This window comes from Phycodurus eques, chromosome 1 (assembly GCF_024500275.1).
Source record: "Phycodurus eques isolate BA_2022a chromosome 1, UOR_Pequ_1.1, whole genome shotgun sequence".
Taxonomy (NCBI): domain Eukaryota; kingdom Metazoa; phylum Chordata; class Actinopteri; order Syngnathiformes; family Syngnathidae; genus Phycodurus; species Phycodurus eques.
The window spans coordinates 6,477,066-6,500,019 of record NC_084525.1 but is presented as its reverse complement, the minus strand read 5'-3'; the positions used below and the strand labels follow the sequence as shown (position 1 = coordinate 6,500,019).

Sequence of the window (22,954 nt, the reverse complement as noted above, 5' to 3'; positions counted from 1 at the left end):
AATTCTGTGGGTCTTGAAAGATCAGTTAAAATGCTATAAAATAACTGCCAATATGGGGAAGTATGCTTTGAAAACGCAGTTAAAGAAATGTATTTGTTATGCTTTGAGAAGTCGCTGTGGCGACGCATCGTTTATACCACTCTGTTATGCGTACCGCGCCAGTGTTACGTGAAAGATTCACTATCTTTGCATAATGTTTTTTTTAATGAACACTTGGGCCTACTTCGCGACTGTATTTTAATATTGGTCATGATAGTGTTACTTTTGTAGCGGTTTTTAGATAGTACTTGTAAAATGTTTAAGCACAACTTGTTTGTATGAATTACATTCAATGCAGGGGTGATTGAGGCTCTCGTTTTAAATTCAAATTTTCCATCTCCTCAAGCAACGTTCAATGCTTCCCTCTTAATTAAGGCGTTCAGTCAGCGCAGCAGCTTTCAGTAATCCTTCACGACCGCTTCTTTAGTCTGTCGGGGGCGGAAGAGCACTTGTAACTTCAAATGGGAAAAAATCAATATGGAGTTGTGAATGGATAAAAATGAGTGGTGATTGGAAATGTCCAGTAATTCATACAAGCTGTATCGTATTCAATATTTTGTTCTGTCGGAAGCAGACTTGCCATTAACCATAATATATGTTTTTCAAAAACATATCTGACTTTTGACAATGGTGTTGATGACTGGTTGTTTTACACAAGCTCATGCTGCGATATTTCCGAGAGACTAACCTGCAGGTTAACAGTTGATTCACGTTGATTCCTGGAGATTCTTAAATGATTTAATTCCAATGCAATCTTTAGTCAAACAATTTCCAGTTTCCCCACTTTAAATTTTCACATGTAGCAACTTTGCAATCATATACAAACACCTTTCAAAATGCAATAGGGTTCTCTCCTTAATATAAAAAAAGAGAGACAAGTCTGAAGAAGCTATGGAGGAGCCCACTTTTACATGATGCTGTAAAATTGTACAGATAACAAGGAGTTTGGATTGTTTTCGAAGCGTTTCTAAAACCCGTTGCTACATTCACAGTTGAACTAAGGGAGGCCACCGCAGACATGTCAAAAAGCAACTTCATTTCATGGTCACCTCCCACCGTGTTTTTCAGACATCACTTGTGTGTGCAGGCATTAAATATAAATTTTACAGTATGACCCTATTTTTTGTTGTTGTTGTTGCAGATTTCAGAGGAGGAGTTATTTGGCAATAGCCAAGAGAGTCCTGCCTTTGTCGAATTCCTGGAGTTCCTCGGAGAGAAAATTGAACTGCACAACTTTAAAGGGTACGGCTCTAACAATGACTTGAAAACACAAATTATTACATACTGCATCGCCAAGTTGGTTATATTGGGAAATAACGACGCGTAGGCGTTGTCTGCGAGGCCGCGATGGTGTCTGAATGTGATTGGATGAGCGACTGGCAGGGAGCGTGAGCTTGTGTTTGGAGGCGGAAGGCATATACTTGCACGGACAGCGAGTGGACAACTGATAAGATATCAATGACATCACTGATTAGGCAATGCGACTTAACTGGCAACGATAAAGTACAGTACAATCATTGCCAAGTACAGTTCGGTTGTATTTCATTTTTAAGTTCAATGCATTTGAAGTTAAGCTTTAAGAACTGTTTTAAATATCTATTCAGGTATGCATTTGCAATATATTTTAATTTAATCATTACTTAAGTAGTTTTTATTTGTATTTTTTTAAATATATTTAAATGCAGTGCTCAGGCTTATGCCTACTAAACTTTTGTATTTTAATGTTGTCACCGTGGTACTTGGAGAATATCTTTTTGGTGGCACTGGGTGTAAAAAGTTTGAGAATTACTGCTTTTGTAGCTGGTGAGAGACTCTTGTTGTGTGTGTGTGTGGTGTGTGTGCGTGTGTGCATGCATGCGTGCGTGCGTGTGTGTGTATGTTAGATTCCGCGGAGGCTTGGACGTGACTCACGGCCAGACTGGCACAGAATCCATCTACTGCAACTACGGCAACAAAGAGGTCATGTTCCACGTGTCCACAAAGCTGCCTTACACCGAGGGGGACACACAGCAGGTACTGTAATACGATACTGACACACCTTTGTATGGCTGACGTGTCATTTCCCTGTGCAGTATTTTCTTATGGTGTCAGCTGGACGGTTTGTATTCAAAGAAGGTCATACACGGCCGTCAGCTTGAAATCCAATGTCAGCAACAGTGCTCACTCATTCCCGAAGTGATTTTCTCTGCGTCGTTTTGTTTTGCTTGTCATCATTGAAGAAAATCCCACGTCACAAAGATAGGATATTAGTAATGGAAACAAATAATTCTGGTGTTTTTGTTTTGTTTTGTTTTTTTAGTTTTTCTGTGCGGCCCGATGTGGGGGACTCCCTCTCATGCCCCCACTCCCTCCAGCCTCTGCTCTGTGTCATCAATACACACAAGCATTAATCAGCAGATTAAGCGGTTTATCAGGGAAGCAGCACTCCCTGGTGGTGTTTCACCGATTTCTCCGCTGGCCTAAACACTATCAGAAGGAGCACTGGCCTACATTTACAACCTGAATTTTATTATTGGTTCCAAGAAATGGTATCAATTTATTCCCAACAGCTTTTCTCCAATCAGATTCCAGCCTCTATATGTTGCCATATACAGGGGCGCCCTGAGATACGTATCTGACAACTCTCAAATTGTCTTTCCCCATTGAAAGGAATGGAAATGCAATCTGTTCCAGTCTCCCAAAATAAACCAAAATAGTTTTTGAACCCGAAAAGCTGCACTTAACTGTTTTTTATGTATGTATGTATGTAATGACTGCATTTTGTGTTCTCTGATTGGTTGGTCTGAGCAAACCGCACTCAACTAGCAAAACAACTGTAGCGATCTGCACACTTACGTAATAATACATTAATACCTTTAAATTTGTCATCAGCATCTCTGGTGAGTAAGACGTACACTATAGATATTTTATTCAACTGTTTTTGTGAGGTTGTTGGATTAATTTTGATTGTGAACTGCTCCAGATGATGAGATTTGATCGCGTTTTTGTGTATAATTGATGGGTGGTATAATTATGACATAATGGTGGTGTTCAGTCGGATATGTCCCCATGAAGGCCGACATATCAAATGCACGGCCTGCCACGGGTCTTTTGTAATTTGTTTCTTCTATAAAGGTCCACGTTAAATGGTCCATCCTCTTGCTGTGTGTCTCTTGCATTACAGTTGCAGAGAAAGAGGCATATAGGGAACGACATTGTGGCCATTGTATTTCAAGAAGAAAATACTCCCTTTGTGCCAGATATGATCGCCTCCAATTTCCTTCACGCCTACGTTGTGGTCCAAGTGGTCAACCCGTGTTCGGACAATGTTCTCTACAAGGTAAACAACCTTCTTCACATATTGCATTGTGCTTCCTGTAAATAAATACTTGTTCAACTTCATCTTGTTTTAAATTCTGTTTTACAATAATAACTATGTTTATAGTTTAATATGTTTCTACGGGCCGGCACGGTGGGCGACTGGTTAGCACATCTGCCTCACAGTTCTGGGGACCGGGGATCAAATCCCGGCCCCGCCTGTGTGGAGTTTGCATGTTCTGCCCGTGCCTGGGTGGGTTTCTCTGGGCACTCCGGTTTCCTCCCACATCGCAAAAACATGCATGGTAGGTTAATTGGAAACTCTAAATTGCCCGTAGGTATGAACGTGGGCGCGAATGATCGTTTGTTTATATGTGCCCTGCGATTGGCTGGCGACCGGTTCAGGGTGTACCCCGCCTCTCGTCCAAAGATAGCTGGGTGAGGCTCCGGCAGCCGGCGACCCTTGTGAGGATAAGCGGTAAAAGAAAATGGTTGGATGGATGTTCCTACGGCTTAAAAGCGGAGCGTAGGGAGTCTCTGTCACTGAAATGCATGAGTGCAACTAATGAATTTGGCAACCATTGCCAAAAGCCTCTCAAATATCCACATTCCGTCCTTTGTCACCCGTGTCCGACTCTGTTTCAAACAAACAGCTCATGAAAACAATAAGGCCAAAAAAAGAGAAAAAAATTTGAATCATTTTCATTTTTTGGACCATTTTTCATTTTCTGCAAATACATAGTATGATTAATCATTTGGAATGTGGATGTTACAGTATCTTGTCAGTAGTTTGTAGAATAAAACAAAAATGTTCATTGTCCTAAAACATAGCTTTCATGCTCAGTAGTCGTCATTGTAACACAAACTGTATTCGCATTGGCACCCCCCCCCGCGCAGTGGAGAGGGCAGGGTGAGCAGTGGCTCATTTGCATGAGATAGGCCAGCCTCCCCGCAAAACCAGCTTCTTTGAACTGACCCGTTGACAGAGGGTTAGTTATTTTTTGTTCTTGGGAATTTGTTTAGTTTAATTTGTGGGGGGAAATGCATAATACGTCACATTTAAACTCGCAGGTGTCAGTGACAGCTCGGGATGACGTACCTTTCTTCGGTCCCGCCCTCCCAAACCCTGCTGTCTTTAAAAAAGTAAGAAAAGTGACAACTTGTACTGCCAAATCCCGCTTTTATGGTTTTGTTTAATCAAGCTTTTCCTTGCAGGGCCTTGATTTCCATGAATTCCTTTTCACTAAGCTCATCAATGCTGAATATGCCTGCTATAAAGCTGAAAAGTTTGCCAAGTTAGAGGTGGGTCTTATTTCATTTTCGTCTCATTCTTTTCTTTTCAGATAGAAATGACAATACTGTATCCGTTGCGCCTGTGTGTGTGCATGCGTTAGGAGCGAACGCGGTCGGCCTTGTTAGAAACGCTGTACGAGGAGCTCCACGTCAATAGCCAGGCCATGATGGGCGTCGGGGGAGAAGAGGACAAGCTGGAGAACGGCGGCGGAGGAGGAGGAGGGGGCTTCTTTGAGTCCTTCAAGGTAACTAACGAGGCAGCAGCAGAGGCTTCCGACAAACAGCCTCACTTCCTTTTGAAATGATGCTGCCTCGGTGGAAAAAACAAAACACCAAGCGGAGGAATAGTTTGGCATGCTTGGAAATGTGCTTTGAGTTGCTTCTCACTGAGATGAAACTAACAAAATGGCTTTCTTTGTATGAGGAACTATTCCTTTACAACACTGCAGCGGTCCCCAACCTTTTTTTTTTTTTTTTTTTTTTGTGCATCACAGACCGGTTTCCTGCAAAGCATACAGTGCTGCCTTGAGATCTGAGTTTTCTGACTTTCAAATCATCTTTCCCATTAAAATGAATGAATTGCACTGGATGCCCACCCAAAAACTGTGAGGAGCCCCGCTCACAGTTTTTGGGTTACTTTTTGTTTAAATATTTTATTTTGTGTGCGTGTATGTGTGTACTACAGTCTCACGTGACTGAGACCAGTCCCACGCCCAGTGGTTGGGGATCGCTGTGATACAAGATGACACATGAAACTTCTTTCTGTCTCCTCTGTGGCTGTAAAGATGTTCTTTCATGACGGAAGACGCCCTGTCCCGCTGCGGCACGCCACTCTCACCTTCCTGCCTTTTTACTCCCAAGCTTTCCGTGCTCTATGTGTGCTTTTCACCTTCAGATGTGTCTGCTTCTCCACTATGTTGTACACCTGCATATCAGCACACCGGGCCCCTCGCTTCCTTTACGATCTCACTAAACAACGAGTCATGTGGGCTACCTAAAACGTAGCGGTTGCCTCCTTGTATGTCAGGGTGAATTAACCTCAGGCTTTCCGCCTGCAGCGTTCAGCCCCGAGGCCCCCGTCGTCGCCATCTCAATGCATGTCCTCCTCCTCGTCTCTCTCCGTAGCGGGTGATACGCAGCAGAAGCCAGTCTATGGACGCCATGGGTCTTACTTTCAAGAAGCCGCACACGGTGTCCGCTAGCCTCAGCGGAAGCTTTAACCACAGCACACCCGCAGAGAGCCCCAAATTCCCAGGGATAGTAAGTACAGCCCCGCTCCTACTGGTCTTTGGGGAGCTGCGCTTCGGCCCCTCTTTTCTCCCGTACAACTACTCGAGTTCGCGCCTTCCCGCCTCACTTGCCTGCTGCACTAACGTCTCACAGAGAAGCGTGGCGCACTCGCTTGACTGAAGCCGTGTGCATTGCGGGGCTCGGCTCTCGCTTTACAAGACTCGCACATTTGTCTGCCACCGCAAACCCGTGCGACTCGACTCTCACAGCAGCAGAGACTCGCAGCAGCGTGAGGTGATGTCGTGCACCTTGTTAACGGTGCGCCTGAGAGTTTTCTAACACTTACACGTGCATTCTGATGAAGGCATCCCTTATGTGGGTGCGGGGTGTGTGTTTGTATGGTTTTTGCATGTGTGTGTGTCACATTATGACAGTGTTTTCCCAACCTTCAATGAGCCAGGTCAAATATTGCACATTATAAAATTCTCACAGCACACCACCAAACAAAAATGTCACAAAATGTATATTTATACTGAAATGTATTTTTTACAAATGTACTTAATCAGTGTGAAATGTGGGCCCGTTTTGTTTACACAAACTGCAATAGTCTATTATTCTGTTTTGGTAAGATTAGGAATTGGTTCATCCATTCACCATCGTGTATCCCACAGCTTTTGTCCGTACAGCGCATTCATAAAAAAAGACCCATCACAATATCACAGTAAAGTAAAAAAAAAAAAATCTTACCAGAGGCCCCAAGGCTCATACGTTAAACATAAAACATGCATCACTGTGTATCACTTCCAGGTTGCCAAACTAACAATAGCGATGGGCTATGAGCAAACCATTGCTTTGGTGTGGATCTGAATGTACAGTATAACTGCTACTTTGTGTCCTCTGCTGCACTATTTTGTTTTTTTTTGCATCTTCTTATCGTCACAGATTCCCTTATCTGGCTCACCTTTTCTTTCTCTCATCCAGCTGCCTGTGTCGCGCCACTCGGAAGCAAGCCGGTGCACGCTTTGTATTGTGTTTGAACGACACGACCTGCATGGAATTGCATATGTTTCATATATATCTCATGTTTTTACCCTCCTTGTTGGCTGTCATCATCTTGCTCTCTCCCCCTCCCCGTCTCTCTCTCTCTCTCTCCCTCTCCATCTCTCTGTTCCTGCGTGGCTCAGTCATTGCTTGTCCCAGGCAAAAGTCCCAGTAAATATGGACGTCGAAGCAGTGCCATAGGAATAGGATCAGTAGAAGAGGTTCATGTTTAATTCTAACTATTTTTCTACTAACTCTTGTTGTTCTGTCTGTCTGCATGGCACCGCTGCACCATGACCAAGTCCTTGTCATGTTCATGCCAAGTCTTGTTTTATTAACCTAATCTAGTCAAGTTTGTGTTGTAATGAAAGGATGCTATGTTAAAAATATGTTTCTTGAAAGACCCTAAATGTAAGATTAAAGGGGAGCTAAATCCAAGATGTCAAAACCCTTTTTCGATTTTGGCTGTGCATAACTTCTTTATCGGCTGCTGTTTATTCAAATCTACAAAGTATTTATTCGAAAAAAAAAATATCTTTCAAAAATTCCATCTACTCGAATCCGAATTTGTGCAAATGTGATGTATAGTCGCCAGCTCTGGCTTATTAAGCAGCTTTATTTGAGACGAAAACTATACAGAGTAGGTAAATATTCAGCAACGACAAGCTGCACGTCGCTGTCGGGCGGAAGCCGAGCTGACTCACAACGCATCATGCAAGTTGATGTCCTGCCTTATATTGTCGTCACATACATACAGTATGCAAAACAACACCATATATATATATATATATATATATATATATATATATATATATATTGTATAACAAAAGAAATCTAGACTTTCATTCGTGAGGGACACTGCTGACACCATTCAATTGAGCGCTGAGATAGCGGAGCTAACCCATAAATTCAATGTAAAACACTGACCGACCACAACATTCAGTACAGCGACACAATTCAGTGATAGTCAATATGAGCTGTTACCAAAGAATATATAGATTATTTGACATTTGTCGAATATTTTGGTTGCCTTATTTAGCGACATGAGATGGAAATAGAATTTTTTTGGAAAGACTTCTCAGTCTGATGCATTGCATTTGTGCACATCAACAATTATATTATCAAAAGCAGATTTTGGGGGGTTTGGCCACTGTATTGCATCTCATTACACACTGCGAATTGACCTATGATTTAAAAAAAAACTGAGTAAAAAGTCAAAATCACTATAGACTCTCTTTTGTAATGAGCAGATCTTTAAATATTTGTAACTTAAGTGTATAATAGTGAGTATTGTATGTTTTATGAGTCTAACTGTGATTTCTCTCTCTTTGCCTGGCAGTCTTTGATTACCCCAGGGAAAAGCCCCACCAGGAAAAAGTCTGGTCCTTTCAGCTCCAGGCGAAGTAGTGCCATTGGAATTGAAAACATTCAGGAAGTACAGGAGAAAAGGTGCAATTTGAAAAATGTATATTGGCTTGAACAGAATCACAGAAGTGTTAACGCTCCGTATGTCTGGTGGAGCAGCAGAGAGAATTCCCCAAACACCCAAAAGACGCCCGACAGCGGCCACGTTTCTCAAGATCAGAAATCGGACAACTCGTCCAATCAGAGCTCCCCTGAGGCGCTCACCACTGCCAAGAACAGGTGTGACTCCTGAAGTTGGTTATGTGCTGTTTCCATTCTCAACTGGCAAATGAAAAACCAAAAATTGACTCACTATTTCATTGTTTTTTGTTTTTTTTTAAATCTAACAAAACAAAACCAAAAAAAACTGAAAAAAAGTTTTCTTTTTCCAATTTTTGGCTAAGATCAAAATTCTGAAGTTGAAAAACGGGCCACAGGACTGAATTGGATTGTATTATTTAATCCATTTACATGACCCAGACGTTTGGTCACGTATAAAAATAAATAACTTTTAACCGGTGAGATCAGTTCGGTCCACCAATGAACCATCAGTCATATTATCCATCCATCCATTGTCAACACCGCTTATCCTGGTTAGGGTCGCAGGGCGCTGGAGCCTATCCCAGCTGACTTTTGGCGAAAGGCGGACTACACCCTGAACTGGTCGCCAGTCAGTCACAGGGCACACATAGACACGGACAACCATTCGCACTCACATTCACACCGTCACTGAGTGGGAACTGATCCCACGCTGCCCGCACCAAAGTCAGGCGAGTGCACCACTACACCATCAGTGACTCAGTCATATTATAGCAAGGATAAATGTTGTTTAAAGGGTTATTGTAATTGGCTTCATGCGTTACATGGTGATGTGCTTTCACCACTGTTTTTCTGTCCAATCACACTTTGTGGCCTATGAGACGACATGTTTTTTTTTTCTTTCAAGTTGGAGTGTGTGGTCCGAGAAATTCAGTCAAAGTACAGAAGTGGGGCAAAAATAAGACCGAACAGAAGGAAAATGTTCAAAAATGTATTCTGACTGCAGCAAACGCGTATCTTTAATGTCTGACGCAATGTTGCCACAGTTACTGTACGTTGACCGATTACTCCTTGAAAATGTAACTTTGTTGTGTTACTGATTTCTTGATTTGAAAAGTAACTAAGTTAGATTACAAGTTACTTTATTAGTTACATTCAGCAGCTGCCGACAACCCCAAGGCCTCGACATTAAAATGACGGACATGTCTAGGGAAGTGCATTTTCCACAGTAATGTCAACAATGTATCGCCTGACTTTTGAATTAGAACTAAAGCTATTTCCTGAAAAAAAAATGTTTTTTATAAAAAAAAAAAATAATAATAATAATTTTTAAAAAAATGAAGATAGTCTTTTTTGACTTCACTTAACATAAATACAGCCAGCTGGCTCTTGCTGTTGTAGGTTAGGCACATCCGGTTTCATAGTGGAAAATTTTGATTTTGGCAGCCCCGCTTCATTTCCCTCACAAATTCATCGCTACTGTCTTCCTGTATCAAGTCTACACATGTGCAGTAATTAGATGTCCACTGCATGAGAAGGGAGGTGGGAGGAGTAAAAAAAAGCTCATGATGGGTTGAGCATTTGGATGTGTTTTAAGCATGTGAATAAAGACAATAATACGTACTTGCTTTAAATTAAGGAAACCTTTATCGATCATTTCAAGTTTGCCTCTGACTTGCTAAACTATGGTTGACGGATCATTTGATGGATGGTGATCAGGTCTCGACTGATTGTGGCGGCTAACAAACTCACAAAACTTTACTAATGTTCGTTGCCAAACTTCGGGGTCACGTAAACCTTACCTATCAAGTATTAAAATCCACTGTTTTTCAACATTATATTTTTTATCCCAGCCAAAAATTGAATTATGAAAAAAAAATAATAATAATAATCAGTCACATTTTCTTTTTTTTAATTATTTATTTGCGATTGCCAGCTGAAAAAGGAAAAAAACCTGACAGATTGGTGAGCTCCTGTGGTGTAACCCAGCAATGTAGTTCTTGTCTGTGTGGCAGGGCTCCATCCATCCCCGAGGCCGACCTTTCCCGCTCCTCCTCCAACGCCAGCAGTTTCGCCAGCGTGGTGGAGGAAAACGAGGCGGCGGAAGCCTACGGCACAGGCATGGTGAGTACCGTCTTCCTAAGGTTGTAAAGTGGTGGAAGAGTTCGGCAATGTGTCTGGTAAATTTCCATAGGATGTTAAGCTGGGGAATTTGGGAAGGGTATCACACTCAAGTATAAACATGAACATTTGGTTTTGTCATCATCAGACATCAATTAAAAAAAATAGTACACAATTAAAAAGCATGACATTTCAACAGATTAACACGTAACTGGAACTCTATTAACTGTACTGAATGGAAATGCAGTTAATTAATTTCAGCTGCTTTTGTTGTTGCTTTTTTTTTTCAAAAAAAATAATTAATTTCAAATTAATTAACTAGTTAAGTAATTTAATTAACTAGTTAATTAATTAATTAATAAATTAAAAGTTTTTTATTAATTAATTAATAATTAATTAATAAAAAAACTAGTTAATTAGTTAATTAATTTCAGCTGCTTTTGTTGTTGCTTTTTTTTTCAAAAAAAGCAACAACAAGAATTTGTCGTCTTTTTTAGTATGGAAAACAGCACTCTATAACATTGTACATTATAAAAACATAGTAGTAACATAATTGAATATAATGTAAAGAATTAAACAATTTGTGCATCATGAGGCCGGCACGGTGGATGACTGGTTAGCACATATGCCTCACAGTTCTGGGGGCCGGTGCATGCATGTTCTCCCCGTGCCTGCGTGGGTTTTCCCCGGGCACTCCGGTTTCCTCCCACATCCCAAAAACATGCATGAATTGGAGACTCTAAATTGCCCGTAGGTGTGAATGTGAGTGTGAATGGTTGCTTGTTTATATGTGCCCTGCGATTGGCTGGCAACCAGTTCAGGGTGTACCCCGCCTCCTGCCCGATGACAGCTGGGATAGGCTTAGGCACGCCCGCGACCCTCGTGAGGAGAAGCGGATCAGAAAATGGATGGAAGGATGGATGGATGGATGGATGGATGGATGATATTTACATGGAATCTGCTTGTTTTAGGCAGGGTTATCCTAAAATGTATTTTTGTCAACTCCGTATGTTTAGGCTCCCTATTAAGGCCTGTGCTTCGATGTTGTAAATTCCTGGTTTATTTCCATAAATTGTTCTTCATTCCCATGGAATGTTTCCAATTTTAAACATTCATGAAACTTTGCAATGTGTGTTCCTTTCAACACGCATGCCGATTGTGTTCTGCTTTCTCTTAGGAGAGTTTGTCATCTGCCGGAACGCCACACAAGCGGGACTCTTTCACGTACAGCACGTGGCTGGACGACAGCATGAGCAGCACCAGCACCAACAGCCGGGGAAGCTCCCCAGGTGAGCTCACGTGTGAGCCAAATGAGGGAACATTTTTTAAAGGAGGATGTAGTGTGTGTGGCTTTTGTTTCCTACTCTCTCCGCATCGCCACTTCCTATTCCCTATTCAGTATTGTTCAATTGCTGGAAAGATGGATCTGGTTTTAACGTTGTTTTTTTTCCCGCCTTCAAAGATGCAGCATTGTAACTCTACCCAAGACCAGAAGTATCCAAAGTACATATTCTAACATTAAATTAAAAGAAAACATGGCACGAGAAAGAAAGTTCAAGTGTTGAACGATATCGCATATTTTTTTATTTGAAAATAAATTTATTGAATGGTACACACCTTTTATTTTAATTTAATAAAAAAAAAAAGTTTCATAAAAATTTGTCACACTGTTGTTTTTTTCATTTAAAATTGTAAAAACAATAACACACGCTATAACACTACATTTTGAAATGTTTTCAAAAGTTGAATTTCAAAAGCTATTGGCTATTTTATTTAAAACAGAAAATACAAAAATTTATGTTGAATGTCACAATATCTCATGCATTTTTATATAAAAAATAAAACATAAAATACATAGTAAATGGAATACATTATATAATTAAGTTATGTCATTGTGTAATAACATTAATACTAATAACGTTTTGCTTTGTCACCGTTAACACAAAACTCAATTTGTTTTTTCTTTTCCATTCATTTAAGTGCTGTTTCGCATGTGGCTCAGCAATAATAATAAATTACTGACTGGTGTCACTCAAAATGAATGATATTCTTGTTCTGTGCTCTGTTGCTTGTTCCACTAAGTTTTCTTGGTTAGTTTAAAAATGCCATACAGTGCATTCCGGAAAGTATCACAGCGCTTCACTTTTTCCACATTTTATTTTGTTAAATTATTTAGTTTCTTATGCACTGCATGTGAGCATATAAATCAGTATATCTATATATTATTATACTGTATGTAAATCAGCATGAATGAATGATAAATGGTTGACCAATCATTCAGGACCTGGTAAAAGTGAGCGAGGGAAGGGAACAGACATCCGCATCAAACTCGAGCGACCTCACGATCATCAGTCGTCATCGGTGAGTCGGCCCCGTCTTATTCTGCTTTGCGTTGCTTCTCGGCAGACCGTTTCATGATGTTTGTAAACAGTAGGTGCCAGGGTACCGCCGGGTTGCAAAACGCGAGTGACTGCATCTAAAAGTGATGACAAAAACTTGTTTTTGTGCTTACACTGCTAAATATTGACCCAAATGTTTTGGTTTTTTTCCCCAAAAAAACAAACAAACAAATAAACAACTAAGCCAGCGAAGCCTCCGGGTGTGGAGGATAAATTATATGAAATGGGTTGTTGACTCGGAGAATGCTCAAGCTTTTGCCACCCAGAAAAAGAGTACGTGTGACGTCATGATGGAAATGTTTAAAGTATACAGTGGGGCCTTGAGGTGCGAGTTTAAATCATTCCGTCACCATGCTCGTAACTCAAAAATATCATATCTCCAATCATCTTTCCAGCCATTGAAATGATTGGAAATACCAGAAATCTGTTCCACCCTCGCCTAAAAAAAACAACAAAATTGGAATGTGTTTTTAATAAGGAAAATTGCACTGTATAATATAATAGTGTTCTTTATTTTCCCAAAAAATAAAAGAAATTAAAAACAACAACATTGTGCTGCTCCTTCTGGTGTGCCCGCTTTGGCCACCGGGGGCAGAATCATACAGTCTTGCAGAAACAAACGAAGAAGAGTTTCACACCTACTGTGACTCAGTAAGATGCTGCAATGTTTGTTATTTTTCACAGAGGATAAAGAATTGATGTGTGTGAGTATTGGAATAGTGTTAATATCTATATCTGTGTTGCTCCACCGCTTGTGTTCAAATATCCATTGCTTAAAGGGTTCTAACACAGTCACTATCAGTGCTAAGTTTTACCCCGTCAATGGTATTTTTCGTTATGTGTTAGCATTACGATAGCGAGGGCGTTCTTAAAAGCAAAGTTGTTCAGTTGTTTGAGATTTTCAACGAGCATTAAACAGCTTGAAGCCTCGTTTTTGCAAATTTGTTTCACTATTTGCCAAACTGCTGCTTGTTTTAAAGCGAGTTGAGTTCACTGTCGCCAAACAGCGCTTGTATCTCAAGTTTGGCTCAAAGCAAAAGCCTAATCAAGCTCGTATTTTGAAAAACTCATACGTTGGGTCACTTGTATCTCGAGACACCAATGTATGTGGCGCGCTGCTCTCATTCGGTTGTGCTCTAATTGTTTGTTTTTGCATCTCTGTGTGCAGAACTGTTAGTTCGGTCCACTTGCTTGCATTATGGACTTCCATCTTCAGGTTAGCTCGTCACCCTCTCAGACGCAGTTAATTGTGTGTGCAACTTTTGACTGACATTTTTGTCCCTCTCCTTTTCCAAAGCATTCCCATAAGTCATGGTCCCTCCAGGAGATGAGACGAGTGCAGGCGTTCGCCACGACCAATGTGCCGAACGTGGGGAGATGAGCAGCGGGCGCTGCGCGTGGAACCTCGCCTGACGGCTGCTCGGTGAAGACCGGAGTGCAGCGCATCAAGAGATACTGCGGGTGACGCGCCAGGAGGGCCAAACCTTTGCACAATGTTATTTCCTGGCACTCTTTTTCTTTGCTACTCAGCTGCTAATGCTCACACACACGGCACCCGAAATCTTGAATTTTTTGATGTGTAACACATTTTGACTTTGTCTCATTAAGTGTTGCGACTACACAGGGTAGAGAGGGGGCCATGGAGCTCTTTGTCAAATCTTGCAGATTTTTACTGGTTTAATGGGCAGACATTAAATTATTTTTTCAGCACAATATCCAAGGCGCCTTGAGATACGAGTGAGCCGACTTACAAGTTTTTGGAGATATGAACCATCGTCTGGGCGTCTTTTTTTTTTTTGGCTTTGACCTTCCAACTTGAGATACACGCGCTGCACGGTAGCAGTGAACTCAACTCACTTCACAATCAGCAGCAGTTTGGCAGAAAGCGGACAAAACTTCAAGAAAGAGGCTTCAAGCTGTTAAATGCCACGCCCATATCAAATGTAGTGTCGAAGTAAACATAAAACAAAGAGAATTACAAGTTGTGTATCTCAAACAACCAACTTCTTTGCCTGAGAAATGCCTCAGCTAGCCTAATGCTAACACATCAAGGAAAATGCCATAGCTGTGGTAACGATTGGCATCAATAGTGGCGGCGTTATTACCCTTTCGGAAACAGATATTTGAACACAAACAGTGAAGCAACTCATGCACTCAGATAATATAACAATACTTACAGGCGTATATATTTTTTTCTCCTCTGTGAAAAACTTATCTTATCTAATCTTATTGATTAATCTTCTTTGTTTGTCTGCATGATTGTTGTATACTGCCTCCTGGTGGCCAAGGTGCCCACACCAGAAGGAACGACACAATGAATTAAATTGAAGCATCAAATCATGATGCACAAACTTTATTTACGTTGTATTTAATTATGTTTTTACGCTATGTTTCTATAAAGTACAATATTAGAGAGTGCCATTTCCTTCTTAAAAGCACAAAAAGCAAAAAAATTTTCTTGGGTTTTTATGAGGCCGCAGCAGATTAATGGCATTTCCTTTCATTTCAAATTTGGTCACAGTGTGGTCACAGAACGAATTCAACTTGTATCTCAAGGCACCACTGTGTTTCTTTTCCACATCTGACATGTTTGTACTTTTTCTATCTTCAGGCTCTTTGGTAACAGCATAAAATCAAATGAAATGGCCTTAAACTGTTATTTGATTGCCCCTCCTCATTTCATGGACTCAAAAGTCCATCAAAAAATCCCATACAGTGCAATGTATGTGCTGTATGTGCTGTTAACATCTGGAAGCATCCACCATTGACTTGTTTTATTTTGTGTTTTGTGACCACTTTCTATTTAACCTTGTAGTTTGCTTTTCTTTCTATGTTTTATTTATTTATTGAGTTGGTTTCTTTTTGGAGTGACGTTAATGTCGTCCATGTCATATTGTATCTCGACGTGACGTTCTTCTTTTCCCGAGCTTGGACTGTGTTTCTTTTGAGTGAATTCTAATGTTTGGAACTGTGAAACTCTTCAGGGGTCAACTCTTTCGGTACAAGAAATATAAAACTAAATTGTTTTTTTGGTTTTTTTTCTGCTTTGAAATTGAAACAAAAATGCTCTACATTCAACTACTGATTGTGTAAATAAATATTTTGTTGGAGTGCACCATTTAAAAAAAAAAAAAAAGGCTTGACCAAATCAACAATTTATTATTTTTCAGATCTGTACCTTTCAGATTGTATTTTTCAGAGCTTTTGGATTACCATGATTCGAAATTATTTTCTGACCATTTTCTAAAAGGGAAAATCTGTACTTTATCTGGATCATTTCCGTTGCCTTATCATAAACAAGAAAAGATCATGAAGCAAATGGTTAATATCTGGCAGCATTTAAAATGAAATGAATGTTTTGTTGTTGATTTAGTGTAAATAAATCCCGAGGTAAGTCGGATGTCAGTGTATCCTTAACTCAACCATAGACACATTCCATATTGGCTGTCAACACTGCCTACACATACTGAGGACATTGCGCTTCCCACGTTACGAAAGCCAAGCACCTCATGTATTAATCACTTCCTGCCTGCTCTGGAGTTTGAAAAACTAGAGCAACCAAAAAAATAAAAAAACAACAACAACAAAAAACAGAAGCGAAGCTTTCTCGGTTGTGTAACTGTGCCACATGGAAGACAACATGCAGTTTGAATGAGCAAATGAAAATAAAGCAGAATCATGAGGCTTTTTGTCAGAGGAATTCAAACACATGTGGTTGCAGTGTGACAACTTCTATTTGTTATTTCTATTTTATGTTTTTTAAATAATCTCAGACATGTTTTTCTAAGTTGGACAATTCAAAAACATTCTGGCATGTCCAGTACCATTCAGACAACCATCAAAGGCCTTCCCTCATTTTAAATACCTATACTTCCTCCAACCAACCCAAACGTCAAACCCCAACACTTGTTTGAAACCCTAATTTGAAGCCCGAAACCTGTCTTGGAAGCCATTGGTCAAATTTAACTAACTTAACACTAATTTAAAATGCTAACCCTTGTTTGAAACATTAGACCAGGCTTGAAACTTTGTGAAAACCTAACCCTTGTGTGAATGTGGAATAAATAATGATATCATGCTAATGCCCATGTATGTCATTTTAATGAGTGCTTATAATTTTGTTTAAAATGTGTATTACTTAGCAGAGGTTTATTAAAACAAGACGACATGTTTTTTCTGAAAAAAAACACACATCAAATTAAAAAGTTAGCATGTTGGCGTGGCATGTTGGCGTAGCCCTCGGCAACCGTTCCAGTTTGTCATGTGGCCTCTTTGGGGAAAAAATAATAATAAAATGTCCACCCATGGTTTTACGTTTATTTAATGTCTGGGGTGCAGTAGTGTGCAGTGCAGTGAATAAACCACGTTAAATTCCTTACCAGCAGGGGGCAGTGAAGCGCGATGTCGCCGTTGTCTTGTCAAACAAGGCGCAGAAGAAGTCCGTCCCGGTTGTAGGTTTTAACATGGCGGCGGTGGACGTCGTCGTGTGCAACTTGGTGACTCTGTGGAGGATACCAGCCGTCAGACACAAATTCCCGTGGATGTTTTTGCTCATTTCAGTGTTGGGCTCCATTCTCAAAGAGTTCCAGCTCGTCCCGCAGACTTACTTCAGCAGCAGCAGAAATGTCCTCAACGTGTGAGTGGAGCTAAAGCTGGCTAGTTTGTTGTTAGCCTGCCGAGATCAGGACACAACCTCCTACGTGTCTACTTTCAACTGACTGAAAATGATCATTAGTTGGTGCTTTGGTGTGGTATATATTGATTTGATAATTATTATAATTACACTTACATTTATATAAACAAACATACTCTGGTGCTCAATAGTCTGGGGTTGTAGTATTTTTCATTTAGACCTTACTACAAGGTCAGGAAAAGCCTATGATAACAGCTAAACATTTTTTAGGATAATCAGAGGCACTTAGTGGCAGGTTTGTGCTGATTTCCATAAGCATGAGTTTGAATGTGATTGGGTAATCCTACATCCCCAGTTATTATTTTGCAGCCATATTATTATTATTTTGTTACATCCCTTCTCATATTTCTTTTTTCAGTTAAGTTGTGCAGGTTATAAGTCACATTAATGGGAGGGAAATGTTTCGAAATGATTTATGGCAAAAACCTGGCTTTTGCACAGGGGTATGTATACTTTTTATATACACTGTATACATTCCAAGCGCAGTTAATTTTTCACGTTGCAAATAGATTTTACACGATCAGGATTTTTAGGGCCGATCAGCGAGTTTAAAAAAACGATAACCGATCACCGGTCCGATCACAAGTTGGAGGAATGTGTCTATTTAAATGACCTGTTCATTCACTGTATATACTTGTGTACTTAATTGCTCAAAAATTATATTTACAATAAATAATGTATCTTTGTTCCTCTATTTATGCCAGTGAGGCATAGTGACAGACATGTCTTTTGCTGAGCCATTGATCGGATCGGCGAATTATGCCATTAAAGCCGATCAGCATAAAATGCTAAATATCGGCCGATACCGATCAGCCGATCAAATCGTGTAAAGTCTAGTTGGAAACTTTTGACATGACCCAAGGTATGTGCTTCCAAGCCTAAAGCCAAAGCTGACTGAGAAACAAGCGTATGTTTTTTTTTTTAACTCACAAAAACCTGGCATCTAAACAGGGGTGTGTAGACCTTTTATATCCACTGTATGTCAGTCAGGATTTCTAGCCTTGACTGCTGCTGTTGGTGGCCTTTGAGCTGACATTATTTGATGTAAAAAAAAAAAATGTGCATGAAACTTTTGCCTCCCGAGTGACGAGGGCTGGATGACTACTAGCATCCCTTTGTTTGTCTTGCAGGTATTTTGTCAAAGTGTCATGGGGTTGGACTCTGCTGCTGCTGACTCCCTTCCTCCTCCTCTCCAACACCGCCTTCAGCAGGAACGCCGTCTTCCTGGGCAGACGGCTCCTCTCGCTGGCGGTGGCCACCGTCGTGTGGTACTTGTGCACCGAGACCTTCTTCTACATCGAGGACGTGACCGGAGAGTGTTTTCAAACGGACTCCATGGACGTGAGGAGCAGCCTGTTCACGTCCAAAGCTGAGTGCAGGAGCGCCGGCTACCACTGGCACGGCTACGATATCTCGGGACACTCCTTCATCCTGACTTACTCGGCCCTCTTCATCGTGGAGGAAACTGCGCCCATGGCCTCCCTGAAGACGGCGAGAATGTCCACGCTACCGAGGGTGGTCCTCAACCTTCTGTATGTGGCGCTGAACCTCATCGTAATCATATGGGTGTGGATGTTTATCTGCACCTCGGTTTACTTCCACGACCTGTCTCACAAGGTGCTGGGGACTGCGAGCGGGCTGCTGGCGTGGTACCTGACGTATCGCCTTTGGTATCTTAAACCTTTGTCTCCGGGACTTCCGCCGCAGCGCCAGCTCAAAGAACGGAAACAGCACACTTAGCTGCGCTTATGCATTGCTGCACTACACGCCGTTTTAAGTTATTCCCTCTGAGCACAGAGGTCATTGCGTAGAGGAAGACTTTCCACTGTCAGTGTGGTACAAATGCAAAGGTTTACAAGTCGGCTTGAAAGTATGCTTTTCCTGACCAATGTATTGCAGCTTCTCTGTTTTTATAAAAGCTACAAACTAGGTATTGCTGTTTAAACAGCATTACGTCTTGATCATAACTGAATATGACACTACAAATAGTGGCAGAGGAAAGGGACCAAGCCCTGCCGCGAAAAGCGAAAGTCTGCCTACAAATCTAGGATTCCAAAACACTTTATTATGTCAGTCATCTTAAAACATTATCCATACAAAGAAGATGATTTTGGTAAAATAGCACCCTGAGTGCTAAAGTGCACGTCAATGTAGTTCAATGGCATCAAAATGCTTCAAGATGGTGCCAAAACCCTGTCAAATTATAGAAAAGTTCTATTAGACCAGTGGTCCACAAACATTTTACACCATGGACCACCCAAAAACATTATTGGCTCTTCAAGTACCACTACAATGACCAATATTAAAATACAAATGCTAAATGGACTGCACTTATATAGCGCTTTAGCTACACCATCACTGTTCCCAAAGCGCTTAACAAAAGCCTCACGTTCACCCATTCATACACACATTCAAGGGTGGAGTAGGCCTAAATATTTATCAAGAAAATGACACAGCGGTTGTGTTCCTAAAGTGGTAATATTAGAAGAAAAAGACCTAATTTTCCAAGAATGTCAAAATTTAAATTCAAAAGTTAAAAACCTTAATGATACATAAAGTCATAATACAAGGGAAAAAAATGAGTTAAAAAACAGCACCCCGAGCGTTACAGGAATTAAGTGGAAATATTACGAGGAAAAAAAGAAATCAAGTTATCCGAGTCTAAAGACGGAATACCACAAAAAGTATGTGAAATATTTGACAAGAAAATCAAAATTAAACAACAATAAAGTCGTTATTACGTGAACATTTGTAATTTATGAGGATAAAGTAAGTTTTTTTAATTGAACTATATCAAGGTTAATAAAGGTATCAGGTTAATAAAAAAATACCTCAATCAAACGTTTTTAAACAGTTTTTAAGGATTAAATGCAAATGTATGGAACTTAAAAGTTAAATACAACTGGAGTGCACTTGGGCAGTGATCAAGGCGCTCGCCACTAAATGGAGCCGCATACCACACTTTGAGAAGCACAGTACTAAGTCCAAGCCGTAGAAAACAAAAGTGCGGAAACGCTTTGAAGTCACTGCACTGTCATTGGTTAAATCCATGTCACATGGTATAAGGACACCATGTGGTCAACCAGTATCCCCAATCCCAGCATTAATATCCCTTACACGTGGTACATTTTGGAAATAGTCAATGTCATTGCATAGTGACGTTATGGGAAGCTGGGTGACAAGATTGTGGCAGCACATTTCAGTGTCCTGACTTTCTGTGGTTTTGTATTAGACAGGGCTTTGACACCTTCTTCGGGTGTTTCGGAAAGAGTTAAAAAAGAAATAAATAAAAAAAGGGAATTGGCAATAGAGAATAGCTTGCATAAATAATGTAAATAGGTAAAGTCGGGTGAAGTAGTGCAATAATGTTTGTGTGACACTTTCAGAGCTTGATCAGACTGACGAATATCATTTCCTGTTCCACACAAGCACGTGCCAATAAAATGTATTGAACGTTTGAATGAAATGAAATTGTTCAGAATCTTTTGCAATTTTAATAAACATCAATGATAGTGGTTTATAAAAATGCCCAGCTCAACACTATAAAAAGTGGAATTTGAAGAGACTGTTGTAAAGCAACATGACGTTTAGCAAATAATTGGACGAACCCCTCGTTAATGAGACGTCACTCAATTACTGCATATGTATAGAATAATGAAAGAATAATTCATAGCTGAAAACATTGCCCTCTCAGGGACAAAGTATGCTTTCAACACTGGTGACATCAGCATGTGCTGAAATACATCAGCATGCACTGAAATATACATTTAAAAAAAGCAATGAGGACTTTTTCTTTTAGTATTTATTTGTCATTGATGGCAACTGAATAAATTAAGGCTTATGAACAAACATCATAAAAATACCATAAATAAATAAATGCATATTTAGAAATATACAAAAATAAAAAAAATACTATTGTGAGATATAACGGCCACAATCACAAATAGAATTTCTTGATTGTGTGTGCATGATGCATGAGTTTCCAGGCCTTGCCGAGAGGCCGAGTCACAATCCAACCAGGAAATCATAATAATGTAAGTTCACTTGCACTCTCCTCATTTGCCCTTTATCAGTAGAGGGCTTTGATGCAAATATCAACATTGTGTTCACAATAATAGCCAGTGTGTTTTATAAAGTGACTCGGTGTCCTCATGATAGATTTTAGTTCCGTTCACTCAAGCAGAACGCAGTGGGAACACTGCAGTCAGTTCCATAGCAAAACAAAGATAGCAATTCCAAGTTCAAAGGTTAAAACTTCAGCCTTGAGGAACAGTGCTTGTTCAATTAAATAAATCAGTGATTCACAGGAGAGCAAAAGCTCACATTTTCTAATTGTGTCATTCTTTTTTTCATTTCTGTAAAGGAATAACATGAATGTTTTTCCATGTTTTGAGTTGGGATAGAATGTGCACTGCTCATAATTCACTTTGGGAGGGATTCTGAGCATTTTTATTTATATACTGAACACAGCTGTAATTTTGCTACTAAGTTAAATCACACTCAAATGTTCATTCGCTCACAAGCCAAAACCTCCTCTAACGTCTTTAAATTACCACACTTGTGCCATGAGATCACTGCTCCTCGTGCAAGAGCGAGGATGCACGGCTATCCAAATGTTGGTTAAAGTTTGTCAGTGCGGTTGAAAAGAAAGTGGATGCAGAGGTCACGAAGAGCAGTGATTCCCAACCACATTAGTCTACAAATAATGCATCTCTGTTCATTTATCAATGCCTGCGACGTATACGGAAAAAATTAAACGCTCTTCCACAAGATTAACTTCATCTATTGCCATTCATACATCTGAATAATAGTAAAGTGTTTAACAGAACATGGCCACATTTCACACTACAGTCATGCTAAAAAATTATTGGCACCCCAGGGTTACCAATATTTTTGAGCATGACTATAAAAATGTGTTTTTGTTTTTTCTTGATGATCTGACATGAAATCGGACTAAACTCTTCCTGTTGTAGGTCCATTAGAATTACCAAAATAGTTTGTATTTGGTAAATGCCGGAATACTGAGAAGATTTTTTTGGATAAATATATATGTATAATATATAATTGACGATACATTCTCAAAAAATATTGACACCCCAGGGAGAGCCAATATTTTTTAGCATGACTGTAAGTCAATTTGTGAGTAAAGTAATATCGTTAATTCAGTATAGAGTGGTGCTTTGAGATATGAGTTCGATTTGTTCCGTTCATGACGACGCCCGTAACTCAAAACAGTCATTTCACAGATCCTCTTTTCCCATTAAAATGAATGCAAATGCCATTTATCTGTTCCAGTCAAATAGAAAAGAAAAAAACAAGGAGCAGCAAAGTCCACTCCTTTCCCTGCTCATTATTGCTGGGGATCCAAACACTTTGACACACGTGGAAGAGGATGCAA

The 22,954-nt window shown here is 40.2% G+C and overlaps 2 protein-coding genes across 12 annotated transcripts in view; both read left to right on the top strand.

Moving 5' to 3' along the window:
• The window catches only part of rap1gapa (RAP1 GTPase activating protein a), a 57,457-nt gene extending 40,410 nt beyond the window's left edge, over positions 1-17,047 (top strand). For 4 of the 11 annotated variants that reach the window (XM_061674634.1, XM_061674642.1, XM_061674678.1 and 1 more), the window contains 14 exons: positions 1,181-1,281; positions 1,923-2,052; positions 3,203-3,358; positions 4,408-4,479; positions 4,552-4,638; positions 4,731-4,874; positions 5,755-5,889; positions 7,044-7,121; positions 8,240-8,544; positions 10,341-10,467; positions 11,642-11,753; positions 12,746-12,825; positions 14,032-14,079; positions 14,161-17,047. In XM_061674634.1, the coding sequence (XP_061530618.1) occupies positions 1,181-1,281; positions 1,923-2,052; positions 3,203-3,358; positions 4,408-4,479; positions 4,552-4,638; positions 4,731-4,874; positions 5,755-5,889; positions 7,044-7,121; positions 8,240-8,544; positions 10,341-10,467; positions 11,642-11,753; positions 12,746-12,825; positions 14,032-14,040 (1,536 nt within the window). In that variant the 3' untranslated portion in view covers positions 14,041-14,079; positions 14,161-17,047. The remainder of the gene's footprint in view (positions 1-1,180; positions 1,282-1,922; positions 2,053-3,202; positions 3,359-4,407; positions 4,480-4,551; positions 4,639-4,730; positions 4,875-5,754; positions 5,890-7,043; positions 7,122-8,239; positions 8,545-10,340; positions 10,468-11,641; positions 11,754-12,745; positions 12,826-14,031; positions 14,080-14,160) is intronic. The other 7 variants (XM_061674698.1, XM_061674669.1, XM_061674688.1 and 4 more) reach the window with 6 other exon arrangements.
• A 266-nt stretch (positions 17,048-17,313) lies between these two features.
• Positions 17,314-22,304, top strand: fitm2 (fat storage inducing transmembrane protein 2). Its single transcript, XM_061674586.1, has 2 exons — positions 17,314-17,499; positions 18,687-22,304. The coding sequence occupies exons 1-2, from the start codon at positions 17,327-17,329 to the stop codon at positions 19,294-19,296; spliced, it is 783 nt and encodes a 260-aa protein (XP_061530570.1). The 5' UTR covers positions 17,314-17,326; the 3' UTR covers positions 19,297-22,304.
• Positions 22,305-22,954: the final 650 nt, after the last annotated feature.

What these genes read in the sequence shown, in the direction of transcription:
- fitm2 (XM_061674586.1), top strand. Translation starts at nt 17,327, where the DNA reads ATGGCGGCGGTGGACGTCGTCGTGTGCAACTTGGTGACTCTGTGGAGG. An exon ending in AGCAGAAATGTCCTCAACGT is followed by an intron (nt 17,500 to 18,686) that starts GTGAGTGGAGCT and finishes TTTGTCTTGCAG; the next exon opens with GTATTTTGTCAAAGTGTCAT.